The sequence below is a fragment of the Plectropomus leopardus genome, chromosome 24, assembly GCF_008729295.1.
Source record: "Plectropomus leopardus isolate mb chromosome 24, YSFRI_Pleo_2.0, whole genome shotgun sequence".
NCBI lineage: Eukaryota > Metazoa > Chordata > Actinopteri > Perciformes > Serranidae > Plectropomus > Plectropomus leopardus.
The window spans coordinates 15561131-15575326 of NC_056486.1; the positions used below are offsets into that span (position 1 = coordinate 15561131).

General features: G+C 41.0%; 1 protein-coding gene across 1 annotated transcript in view; it reads right to left on the reverse strand.

Annotated features, from left to right (window-relative positions):
* Window positions 1–242: 242 nt before the first annotated feature.
* Window positions 243–14196, reverse strand: part of nlgn4xa (neuroligin 4 X-linked a) — a 46533-nt gene continuing 32579 nt past the window's right edge. The window contains exons 3-4 of the mRNA XM_042512831.1: window positions 11316–12123; window positions 243–1534 (exon numbers count right to left, since the gene is read on the reverse strand). Coding sequence (XP_042368765.1) covers window positions 643–1534; window positions 11316–12123 — 1700 coding nt within the window. The 3' untranslated portion in view covers window positions 243–642. The remainder of the gene's footprint in view (window positions 1535–11315; window positions 12124–14196) is intronic.

Consider the following 14196-nt stretch of genomic DNA (forward strand, 5'->3'; position numbering starts at 1 on the left):
TGATCAGAAAAATGAATATATATATTTACACGCACCGAAACAGAAAAAAAACAAGCTGAAAAAAAAAATCTCAGCCAAAGTAAAAAAAAAAAACAATAATAGAAGCTCTTTTAATATATTTTTTTTTTCCTTTTTTAATTTTTTTTTTAATTTTCACACACAACTATATACCTTCTTTCTTTCTTTTTTCTCTTTTTTTAAAATTTTTTACAAAGTTTTCTTAAATACATTTCAGGCTGGGGTGTAGAATTCTGTGCCCAAGTCAAGGTCTCCGATGCATGAAGGACCATGAAAAGATTATGTTTCCGACGTTCGATTGTTGGTATGTCACAAAAGCTTCTGTTCTGTTTTTTTTTTTTTATAATTGTAAGAATATCAAGAGTCATCCCCTGTTGCCTTTTCTTTTGGTAAAACTCCTCGTGGACCTTCCGTTGAAGCTCGGCTCCAAATCGAGTTATTACTACAATAACATTCACTTTGAGTATCGTCATGAGTCCATTGTCGATTTATTCTGAATATGCTTTTCAAGAAGGCATGGTAGCAAAATAACATCTTCTGAGTCTGTGCTTCGCGCAATCAGTCACTCATGCCTTGCGAGGTTGGAATCCGAAAGGAATCGGGCGCCATCCGGTCCCAGTGGAGCTATACCCGTGTGGTGGAGTGGCCGTGGGGTAAGTTGGTACTGTTCTGGCTGCCACCAAAAGTATTGAAGTTGTGCAGAGGCTGCATGCCAGCCAGTGAGTTGGGGATCATGGTGATGGTGCTCGGTGTCATCAAGGGTATGTCGTCGGGCGAGCGCCGCAGGGTGAGGGTGTAGTCGGGCGGGCAGGTGAGGCGTAAAGTATCGTGGGTCTGCATCGACTCGCACTCGTGGTGGTGCTCGTGCTCCAGCTGCTGCTTCATCTGCAGAGTCATGAGCTCCTCGCTTTGCAGGTGCGCAACGTCGTTGGCGGTCGAAGGTGCGTTTGCCGGAGTTGAGTTGCGCTGAGGGGTGGGGACGCGCCGGTTGGACTCGTGCCGCCGCTTGTCTTTTTTGTAGTAGAGTGCGGCGAAAGCGAGGATGTTCAGAAAGAGCAACGAGGCTCCAACTGCAATGGTGACGCTGAGCTCGGTGGAGTAGTCCCTCTTGGTCTCGATCACCACGGTGGACTCATCGGTCAGATCGCCACTCTTGCGCTGGTCCGTGGTCTGTTTGGTGTTGGCAGGTGGGACCCCTGGGTGACGGGTGGTGGACGGCCAGTTGTTTTTGCCAGGGAAGCGCTTGGTGTAAGGGTACGGCGTGGTGTCCTGCGGGGGGATTTTGGTGGTGGTGGATACGTATTGAAAGAATTCATTGATGTTGTGCAGATGCGGGACCAGTTCTAACCAGAAAGCGACCTTGGTAGCACGGTAGTGGTCTCGGACTCGAGGTTTGAGGCCGATGTGAAGGTAGAGCTGGTCTTTGGGGTTGTACTTGGTCCAGGCTACCTCCTCAAAGCGGTTGGGTTTGGTGTGGATGAACTTTGTATCCTGCGGGACCGGTTGGTTCGGATCCCTGAAAGAGGCAAACAGAAGAGAGAAAAATCAGTTTCGATCAAAGTACCAAACTCTTACTTGTACACAAAAATAATTCATACGGCCACTTTCATATTGCATTCACCATCTTAACTATTTAACTCTTTGAAACCCTTAGTGACACCACTTTTTGTGTGCTGCTTTCAGGTGCCCTTTCACAAATATTTAACCTGAATCAGTTTTGCTGTACTGTGATAAAATGCCTTTAACAAGCATTTGAACCTCTGAAACCTGAGAAAATTGGTTTGATTTCTTGGGAAAATACAACAAAAAAGGCAATGAGCAACTTGGCAAGAAATGTCAGGCAAAGTGAAAAAAAAGTGCCAAAAAATTACAAAAAAATATTTTTATTCCTTTTCCTTTTTTGTTTCCTTTTGGTTTTTTGTTCTTTTTTCTCACTGTTCATTCTTTCTTTTTTGCTTATTTTCTGGTAACTTTACTTTTTACTCATTTCTTGCTTATTTGGGGGCAAAAAAAAACCCCACAACAACAATTTTCTAGATCAAGTCCATTTTAAGGAATTATCAGATAGTTTTCCTGCTAAATTTTGGAGTTATTTTTTAATGTGTTGCTAATTGCCTTCTTCCAATATTTTGCTCAGGTTTATAATATATAATGACCTTTGTTTTTATGTGACTGCGCCTTTTTTCTTCTTTAAAACCACTTTAAAGCAGCATAATGCTACATTTCAGCAATATAAGCACTATCCAGCACTATAACCATTAGATTCACCGAGCATTAGTTTGTACTTGCAGAGGATTTATTTCCCCCCAAAAAACCTCTTTTATTTTAATGCTCATTGTGTCCAAAGCTTTTGAGGTGACTGAATTTGAATGCACGAGCTGCCACAATGTGTCCTTTGCACGCCAGCGACAGGTTTCCAGGTTTCGTTGTCACGTTTTCTTAATATTCCGTCTCACTTAGGGAGTTATTTTGCTGTAGTTTCGAACAGAGCCGCATCTCTGGTGACTTTGTGGAAGCGATTTCATTAACTTTGGAAGGGTGGCGGGGGGGAGTGAAGGCTAGACAACAACCTTGGAGCCGACACACTGAAGTGCTTGTGTATCTGAGTGTGTGTGTGTGTGTGTAGAGTGGGTGTGTATGTGAATACTCAAGAGGACGAACTCATCTCGAATCACACGCTGCATTTTGGGGGCCATTGATGGACTGTTGCCTCGCTATAGGCAACAAACAGCGAGGTTGTGTTTGTGTCGTATGGTTAAAAGATGAGTGTGTGCGTGTGTGTGAACACTGTGCAGCCTACTTTAGTCCAGTACTACTTTAGGTAGGTGTACTTGAGTCTAACAAGTCCTCCAACTCTGTTTGTCCATGTAAGCTGTTTGTCCCGACTCTCTAATACGACCCTCAGGAGCGTTTCCGAAAATAGCGTCTAGTGTCATACCTAAATGACACACTAAGGATCCCTTTTTAATGGTCCGCCAGTGCCTCCATTGTTATTTTAATATCAGTTTTTGGAGTATTTTCAAATGCGTTGTATTCCTAAAATCTGTGCGACTTGAGCTCAGAGGTTATATAAGTCAATAATTATTATGGATAAAATGACTCAAATTGTGTGATAAATCATTTGATTTTACAAAATAAAAACATATTTATTCAAGACTTTTCAAATATAGAAACATTAACAAAATATTCATTAACACTGAATAAGTTACTTGAACCATGTTCATTATTTAGTTTTGCTCATTTTTGCATTTCAGCATAATGACATCATTACTTACGTAGTGCTGCAAAAATAATGAATGTTTTAGCTATTACGTTTTTTTTTACTTAAGATTGTTTTGTACAAGATTATGAAAACAATGATCTCCCCTTCGCCATTTGCAGGGAGACTCCTGGGGAAATATGGCAGTAATTACGACGAAATACTACGTTTGCACAACTCGTAAGGTAAGATACCATAAAGAAGTGATGACATGAAAGACAGAAGCCTCACCTTTCTGTTGCAAAAATAACAAAATGCTCAAGCTATTATTGTTTTCATTTCAGGGATCAATCAGCGATCTTCAATGGGCATAATTACAGCGAGTTATCACCCTTGCACGGCACGTAAGGTAAGGCAAAAGTCATAACTTTCTATTACGAAAAGAATGAACGCTCCAGCTGTTATGGCTCTTAATTTAGATTCGTTTAAACCACGCAAACCGCAGCTGTCGTGCGTTTTCAACTCTCAACGCTCTGCTTCAACTCTCCTTTCACTATGCTGAACTCTATGTGTGTGCAACATCAATGGCTGATACCCAAGGCGTCACACAACACATCATAAACCACAGCAAAATGCAATTTTTAAACTGCTCATTTAAGGTTATTGTGGGGCTTTCAAAGGGTTCATTTTTCAAAATTGTTATTTATCACAGAATTCCTGTAGTTAAATGTGATTAATCTTGTTTTTTAATTGCCTGTTTTCGATTCAGTTATTTTGCAAAACAGTCATGAAGTCTGTATTGACATGGTGACGCATACGCAACAAAAAACTGTATGCTGTATGGGACTAGCATAAAGTGGGCATGATTGTAAAGAGGAGACTCATGGGTACAGAACCCGTTCTCATTCAGATATGTTGAGGTCAGAGGTCAAGAGACGAGTGCTTTGCATGGTGTTTCACCGCCCTGCTCAGAGGAGAGCTCAAAAACCACACCCATCATGCCACTGCAAGTGCAACAAAAAGTCCTGCAAGCAATGGCCAATAAGAAACGGTAAATAATCTACCAAATCTCCTAGAAACATGTACAAATGACGAAAAATAAGCACTCACTGGAATCGATTCATTGGGTAACTCGGGTAGCGGTTGCACTAGGCCCTCAGGAAGTGTGTTCGGCTTTGAGGCCAGTTTTTGTAGTGGCCGAACAAAGAAATAACAATTTCTATTTCTAAGGGAGGGAGTAGTTACAAGACTGTAAACAGCTGGCGGCCAGCAGGCAGAGAGAGACAATAACGGCATGTGTTTTACATCTACCTCAGTGAATTAAGTATTTATTTCCGCCATCGGGAGCTGGTGATTATTGGAACAGTGGACTTACTAACTAGATTAATCGCAGGAGGAACCAAGATGGTTTGGATGAGTTTTATTTTGTTTCCGTCTTTATTGTTTTGTTGCAGTTATGTGATCTTATATAGTATACAGTATCATCATATACAATCAGACTGTTGTAAGGCATGAAATATTACATAGCGCCCAAGTTTAATTTCACCTACATAATTGAATCACAATGACATTTCATTTTTTGTAATCACACATTTTTTTTTGTCCCTATTTAAGTAAAAACGGTGGTTAAATGTGACCATCAGAGATAAGGTTAAACTTACAGTCGGTAACAGGAAGTAGATTATTACTTTCAGTTCGTGTATTACGTCTTTCATTGACTGCATCTCATAGGAAGCATTGTGAAGCTACTCAGCTCAACCTTCCCTCACATGTTCGAGCAGGATTTCATGTTGCGCTGAAACGGCAGATTTATACATCAGGCACCATTCTGAGCCAAGCCTTTGGGTCCTTTCTCTGGATAATCATCCCGAGTACAGCAATGCATTGAGTCTGAGGAATCAGCTGAGGCAAGACTCCTGCAGAGTCATCACGGCTGAACCCTATAGCGCGTGTTTGGTTGGGATTGTTGGTCTGACAGGATCTTAACTGAGCACAGACCAGGAGCTTGTCCAGGCAATTGAGGTCTTTCGGGAGACAAAGCTGACCCAAGAGTTCTGCAACAAAGTAATCACAGTTTTTGGACGGCTGTTTCTCTGATTGTGCAGGGAAAAAAGGAGGCCAGAGAGGGAGGGATATCTGCACAACAGACCTTCACACATCTGTTTGTGCCTCTTTGTAAGATTTTCTGTTTTACATTTCAAAAGGCCTTTTGAAATTACCTCACTTAATCATTATTTTGCTTTTTGGAACATGTGATGGGCACGCTGATTATTTGCGAAAAGAAAGCAACTGCACACCCAAATGCTTTTTATTTTCACAAAAAGTAATTTGTTTGTTTCATCGATAAAGTTTTTTAGCGATTAGATACGTCATTGGAACCGATCATCGAGTATTTAATAGTAATTTTAATGGTAAAATTCCATTCTTTCTGGAAATATGTCAATGTGTCAGCTGACTGTAATGGGCAGCCCATATAGATCCAATCACAAGCCCACCGATCCCGAATGCTCCACATTCCTTCACCGTCTGCTCCGAAACGCATCAGCTTAAGCTTTGACTTTACACATTCTGCCCTTTTATGGCCACTTTACCAAAAAAATCCAGGAACTATTCCAAGAACAAAACTCAGGAGCCAAAACACGTACTTCAAGTGTCCGCTGAGTATTCATTTTGGCGTTTCAATCCACTGACTATTCCTTTAGTAAATCTCAGCTTTGTCATTTTATTTTCTTACAGAGTAATATGTTCGTCTTTAAAATAAAAGATAACATGGTCATGGCAGGTTTCCAGATCCTAAAGCAACTTTCTATGTCATGTTTCTGGGATTTTTAGAACAATTATATGATTTTAGGACATTTCTCAGATTTTTATGGCCTTTCTAGGATTTTGGGATATTTCCAGGATTTCAGGACATTTCTGAGATTTTAAGGACATTTCAAGGATTTTTAGATGTTTCTCAGAATTTAGGATGTTTCCAGGATATTAGGACATTTCTAGGATGTTAGGATGTTGCTAGGATTTTTTGTGACGTTTCTAGGACTCCAGGACATTTCTAGGATTTCAGGACATTTTGGGGACTTTGGGATGTTTCTAGGACATTAGCAGCTTAGCTTGGACCTCTGGCAGTTTTCTTTTTGGTTTTTTTGTCTTAATCTTGACTGGGAGCCTGGTGTTTGCTTCCCATATGAATGTAGAGCCTTACTATGATATTTTTTTTTTTTTTTTTTTTTTTTTAGTGCTTTTGTTTTCCAAATCGAACCACATCCTTTTTTTTTGTTTGCTATTTCAATTTTGCAGATTTGCAAAGATTAGGCAGATAATAAAAGTCAGATAATGGATTGAAAAAGTAGAAAAAAAAACTAAACTACTAAATGTAACTACAAATAAACCAACTAAACAAAGCAAATTAAGTTCCTGGTTCCTGCCTGTGGTTGGCATGGCCCCTGCAATATATTATTTGAAATCCAATAATCAATTAGTGCATACAATTGCAACATTACTTAGGATGTAGCTAAAAATGATTCAAAATTCACTGTTTTGTGACCCCTTAACTGCCCCTTTGGTTCATTACTTAACCCAGAAATAACAAAACCTTATTTCTGCTTTCAAAACATGAACTAGTTTGATTGGTTGCAGCAATCCTGCAGTTATCCATTTTTTTTTCCAATTTTAAGAAACAAACAAGTGAGTTTCTTGTACTTTTTGCTCCACTCGGCTTAGATAACTGCCTCAGTAAAGGTGCGCCAGACTTGTAGGTGCAGAAATAAACTGTTACCACTTATATAATCTCCAGAGCTTCATCTTGAGGGCAAACGCAAAAAAAAAAAAAAAAAAAAAAAACTCTGCACAAACAAAACAGAAATGAGGAAAAAATGTGACACCACCATCACTCAGATTTGATTGCTGTAATAGTCCATTATGGTAAGAGTAGTTGTTGCCAAGGTAACAACTATGAGGGATCTATCAAATCTCCACCTGTGCCCTAATGCGGTTTACTCATTTAAAAGCTGGACTCAGCCATAATGCTGGATCTGCCCTCCAACTGGTGGCTGCATATGGAAGCGTGCATACGGCACCACTAGGATGCGGTGGGCCTGTCGTCTCAACATATGCTGAAACAATATGCCACCACTCTGCCACGAAAAAAAAAAACCAAAAAAAAACGCTTAAGGCCTTCCGCGCTCATTGAACTGCAAAAACACAGGTTTTACTTGCACACGTTTCCATCGGGCCTCCAATATGTTGATAATAATTGTGACTCTTGCCACAGGTTGAGAGACTAAATCTGCACTCGTCTCAGGCTGACAGGTGTATGAAAACAGAAAATTCACAGGCGCAATACGTGTCAGCGGAGCGGTGGAACAGATGCTTTCATGTACTTGGATGAGCTATAATGTATTCAGCGTCTCCATGTACTGTCTGCCACCAGAGCAGCTTTAAATAAATGAATAAATCAGCTAGTAAAGAGCATACAATAGAGCATCGAGTATGAGTTCTTCAGCCATTTTTCTTTTGTTGCCTATACCTAATCACCCGCTTTTGATGGCATCCTTGCCTCGGTGCTTTTATTGCCTAAACCTTTACTACAGGCTTTTGTTGCCTTAACGTAACTTTTTTTTTCTTTTACTGCCGAAACCTAACCGTGTGCTTTTGTAAACACCCCGGCGCTGGTTGTGGCGTCAAAAAGCGCGCGAGAGAGACATAAATCACGCCGTTTTGTCTGACCGACGATCCAAAAACCTTAACGTATTAAATATACAATCATATAAACTAAACAGGAGTGCAACATTTTCCCTCTTGAATAAATAAACCTGCCAATATGTGGATTTTTTTTAAAATTAGAAATGATCCTATAATTAAAAAAAAAAACAATTATGTGATTGTGAAGGAACCTGTGTTGAAAAGCAGGATCTCTGCAGTCATGTGTGATAGTGCGTCTTTAAGCCTTAAATTACCAGCAGAGGAGACACAGCAGACACCGACGTGACCCTGAACCGCTGAGCGTAGCGTGGAGGATGCTGTTTCCCGCAGTGCTAGTGGTCAGAGGTAACCAGCCATGAGCAGCTCAGCTGGTGTGTGTGTGTGTGAGTGTGCGTCTATCTGTGTGTGTGCATGTGTGACAGAACATAGTCTGGCCATGTGTACTGTGGTTAATGCTACTGTTCATGAGCCCCAAATATCCTGTTAAGCTCTAAATATAGCACAGTTATTGGCGGGCCCATTTGTTGTGTTTACTGCCACAGAGGAGGAATAAATCTCTTGGCCATGTGCAACGTCGCCTCGCAGGCTTACCAACTAGCAGCTATTTATGACAGACACGAGGTGGGGCTGCGTTTATTTATTATTTTAACAGTCTCCCCGCAGCTACGTGTCCTTCATAAAATCAAAGCGCAATCAATGCCGTTTAAGCATCGATCAGTTCTAATCGATGCTTATTTTTGCCGTATTGGCAACGTTTATTTCACGGGTTAGTTGACCTTCGAAAACTGCTCAGCTCCAAAATGAATCTGTCGGCTGTTTTCTGGGTTTATCGGCTTTCTGCGGCTTAAAAACACAATATTTTAGAAGGACAACATAACTCACTAAAAACACATCCTTGCTGTGTACAAACGCAAGACTTGAAATATCCCTAAAATACGAAGGAAAATCGATTTAAAGGTCCAAACCGCAGTATACCGAGGCAACTCAACACTCGAAATTCACAGCACTAAATTCTGATTTTATTTGTGTTTGTGATATTGTCATTACTTCAGCTTTTTATCCCATTAGACATTTTTGTGAAAAACTCTCAGAATAAGCACATGAACTGAGGTCACAGTGACGTTTGACCTTCAGCCGCTAAATTCTATTCAGTTCACTGTGGAATCCAAGTGGATGTTTGTGCCGAATTTGAGAAATTCCCCCAAAGGCCTTTTTGAGATATCACATTAATGAGAATTAAAGGCAAGTTCACAGTGACCTTAACCTTTGACCACCAAATTTTAACCACTTCATAACTGAATCAGAGTGGATGTTTGTGCCAAAATTGAAGAAATTCCCTCAGTGTGTTCTTGAAATATTGCATTCATGAGAATTAGATGAATGCAAGGTCACAATGACCTTGACCTTTGACCACCAAATTCTATTCAGTTTATAGTTTAATCCAATCAGGTGTTTGTGCCAAATTTGAAGAAATTCTCTTAATGTCTTCTTGAGATATCGTGTTCACGAGAATTAAATGAATGCAAGCTCACAGTGACCTCGACCTTTAACCACTAAATTCTGTTCAGTTCATCGTTGAAGCCAAGTGGACGTTTGTGCCAAATCCGAGAAATTGTATTCTAAAACTTCTAAAGAAATGTTGGTATGACGTCAATATTTTAGCAGAGTTTTTAAGCGAAAATACAAATTTAAAATCAACATATACTGTAAGTCTTATGTGTTTTCCATGTCTTTATCTACAAATCAGGTCAGCACATGCTTAAGACTGAAATAGCATCTTCACACACACATATCCAGCCCACACAACAACGCTCCATGGTAATTTGCATACATCCAAATGGCCAAATTCCTTGGCAGTGACATCAGTTAAAGTTTTGAAACAACAAAACGATACATGGCAGAAGACATTGCAAAGTCTGGCGGAGATTAGTTGGAAAAAATAGCCACTTTAACTCACTGTTTTATTAAAAGCGCACACACACACACACACACACACACACACAAATGCATGAGAAAAGATCCTTCCCAAAATATCTAATAAAAGGCAGCCAATCTCCCCGTCATCAAGCGTCAACTGGATGGGAACCAAACAGAGAGCAGGGGAATGAATGCTACAGCATATGAAGCTGATCAAGACTTTATTTATTCAACTTCAAGTGAATTTTCAGTGTGACTGGGCTGCAAACACCCTGATTCCTAATCTCAAGGTGTGCGGAAAAAAAAAAAAAAAAAAAAACGTGATCCAAATATAAACAGTGAGCAAATCCCTTCATCAAATTTGGCATTGCTGCAGCACCGAGGGAGGATTTGGCTTGTTTTATTAACCTCAGCTTGATCTCTTTGACTCACGAGTTAATCATTAATACACTAATCATAACAAAACTTTGCGTTGATACCAAACTTCAGATCTGTTTTTTTGAGCATCAGATAGGTATCCTCTGTAGGCATTTAAGGAAATTTCCATTGTGCGTATGATCAGTTAGTGAGGATGCAGTCCAAAAGCAAGCAAGCTGCCGGTCATACCTGAGGCCTCTTTTTTCTTCCTAAAGCTTTTTAGATATTGGCAGATGTGAACTGTGTACTGTTATGGTGCATTAGCTACTAGCAGTTCCTGTTTGGACAAGAGCTTTGATTATTTGCCCTTTTCCGATTGGGCATGACCAGACCTGCTGGGTTCGGGCCGGGCTGTGATTTCTAATATTTCTTACAGCATTCCCATAGGCTTAAATCAGGTCAAATACGTACCAACTTTCACTTTCACTGCAGTGTAAAGAACTGAACAGCATATTGGAATAGCTTTCTGAATTTGCTCCAACAGTTCCTGTTTGGACAAAATCTTTGAGTCTCCCTGATTCAGCCTAACCCAACCTGCCGTGGTTCGGGCCAGGCTGTAATTTCTCAAACTTCTCCTGGGCTTGAATTGGGTCTAATTTGCGCCAAGTTTCACCCTTATGGCAGTTCAGTGCCCTGATTAATGAACAGCGTATTCCAAGAGCGTCAGGAATTTACAAACAGTTTTCTATTTTTACTACAGCTCCGATTCTTTGTCCTTACCTGATTGGCCCTGACCGAACCTGATGGGCTCAGGCCGGGCTGTAATTTTTAAGCATTCCCTTGGCCTTAGTAAGGTCAAATTTGCACTAAGGCTCACTTTCACTGCAGCATGTTGCTCTGAATAATAATAATAATAATATTGGTTTGCACTTTCACGAAAGTCTACTGCTCTGAATTACAAAATGACACATTACAGTGTCCCAGCTTTATTGAATATTCCAGTTTGTGCCAGAGATGTTGAACGGTAGGGGTTATGTACTTCATATATTGCAGGAGAACATAAATGATGCTGTAACATGAACAAAAATGCAGGAACGCCCAAAGAAAAGAAAGGAGCACTCACCCTGTTTTAGCAAAGTTAGTCCAGTAGGTCATGACGACAGCACTCAGCATCACGTCATTCTTGGAGAAGTTGCAGTTGAAGAGATCTGTTGGGCCAATCATGGGAATTCCAAACACGTACGGTACTTCATCACCGTGGGCCGAGTCAGCCCAGCTGGGCTTCATATCGCTCTGACAGTGGTGATAAAAAGCGTAGAAGTAGGTGGGTGAGCCATACTGGGCGTGGAGGTCGGCTGTGGCCACTGCTGGTGCCACCCACTGGTGGTCAGTGAACAAAGCCACCAGGGTCTTGCGCCGGGTCTCTGGGTTCTCCTTGTCTGCCCAGTCCGTGTACATGAATTTGATGGTCTCGCGCAGAGTGTCCTTGCCTTCCGGGTAGCCATAGAGATGGTCCACAAAGTCCGACACAGCAAAGTCAAAATCATTAGCAGAAACCCCGTCCTCGCTGTCCACGATGCCATCTACGAACTTAAACCCCTCACCCTGATTGACCCCCAGCATGATATCGTAGTTGAGGAACTCCCCTTGCTCCATGAGGATCTGGGGGTCATCTGGGATGACGTCCCCATCGATCACAGGCCCAAAAGCGATGTGGTACTTTGCAGGTGTGATGTACTGCTCGATCAGCTCCTTGTAGTTCTTGTTTTGCAGACACTCAACCAGATCGATGGTGTCCAGCATGTTGCAGCCCACCTTCTCAGCAAGGGCTCGCGTGTACTTGGCAGGCTGATAGTTGACCGCCCAGCTGGACAGTGCTGTCCCACTCTGGATGATGGCTTTCTGGAACAGATCTGAGATTGGAGATGGTATTAGTAACATGAACAGAAGCACGGAAATGAACATAAGTGAATTAAAAGGTTTTCAGGACATAAAAAAGGTCTTTATCTCTTTAAGGGAAAACATCAGCTCAAGTACATCCGCATGAAACGCCACTGGATGGTGTCAGCTGAGAACACAACCGGATGGCTGGCAGGCATCATGCATGGATGGTTGGCATCAGTTGAGAACATGGCCAGACAGTATCTGTTGTGTCCACATGATACAGGTTGAAAACCGCCATAACAACTTATTATAAGAAGTGCAAAGGTCCCTATAGGGTGGACGGGAGGGACGGTGTATGGATTGAACAAATCCCAGACTTTCATGCCAGATTCCGGTCTTCACTTCCCATCTGAATATGATGTTTACCATGTGCCTCTGTTGCCCAAACCTAACCATCTGTTCCAGTAAAGGCTTTTGCTGACGCTCCAGTTTTGCATAAATATAACCATTTGCAGTGCAATCTCACCATGTGCATTGTTGACATTGCGGTAGCGGCATCCCAAAATGTAAAACTGCAGACCCGCATGTGACGACTTGGGATGAGTACATGTTGGAAACATTTAGATGAATAGGTCTTTATATTTTGTTGTTGTTTTTTTCTTTATCTGGTGAGATACGTCGTGTAAAACAAGTAGGTAAACAGTAGAAAGCAGCACGGAGGCCAGTGAAAATTTTAGTGGTAACTGCTTTTTACATGTCCGACTTAATTTGTCTCTCTTTCAAACTCTGTGCAAACGAAATCTGGAGTGATGTGGAGTGACAGACAGTAACGGATAGTGTTTTGCGGTGGCCAGTCCATGCATAACGCAGGCATAGGTGCTAAAATTAATGTATCCGCCCACGTTTTGCATTTCCTTCACTGCCGATAAGAATCGGTTGGAGGTAGAGCCCATCAATACCTCTAAATCCTGCAGACTCATTTGACCCAGAAGTGAATGATGATTGCAAACTACAGCAAAGACAGTTTTTGTTTGCAGTGGTTTTGAAAGACCACATCAACATCTTAAGTGACAAAAAAAATCAGTTGTAAGTATGTTTTTAAGCAATTTGATGTGCTATAGCTGACTATCTACTAGTGCGGGTGTAATATTTCATACTTTCATATCTTTTCCCCCCGATGAATACCTGAGGCTCTTGTGTTTCTCAGCTGCTTCCTGGCTGTTTGTCAATGCAATTGCCTGCCTGGTAACATTGCTGTTTAATGTAAATACAGATTAAACTGAAAACATTTAGATCGGCTGTAAGAAAAACAAGCCCTCTTTCTTGCTTTACATCCAATTAATAATAATATTAAAAAAAACAGTCTATAAATACCACTAAGAGAGGCCATAAATCTTAAGCTGTATGTATAACAGTACAAGGCAAATAAAAGGATGATTCACAATACTGACATCACATCTTCCGCTCCCTAATGAGCAAACCGGAACATAAAAGATATTTGCCGTTTATATTGCAACAACACCTGAGGCAGTTTTCACATCCTGGAATATTGGCAGCGCAGCTCCAGACTGCCAATCATCAAGTAGGCCACAATACACTAGGAACACTGGAGTTATGTGATTTTTTTTTCTTCTTTTTTTTTGTTTCAGTGGGTGCTATTTATACACATGCAAACACATTGTGGTGACTCAACCAGGCCGACTTGAAAAGTATGTTTTGAGCACACAGCAGACATTTCCCATAAGGCCCGGTTAGCACTGCGCGAGCTTTTACTGCTGCTGCTGTTGCTCAAATGTGGAGTATCAGTTAAACTTTAAGTCAGATGTTCACTTAAAAGCTATACATACACAGAAACATTTATTTATGATCTTGGTATGTTTAGTGATGCACAAGCTGATGGTGACGGCAGCAGAACAACAAGAGAGCTCCAGTTTACAGCAGCAAATGCAAAAAGGAGCATCGCCTAAATTGGTGTTCTTGCAATATGCAGCGACGATCCTCTTCAAAACAGATGGACCCTTTGAATTAAACGCCTTTTACTAGCATTTGAAGTTCTGAAACGTGAGGAAAAAACATAATGAGCAACACTGCAAGACATATCCAGCAAAATAAAATAAAAT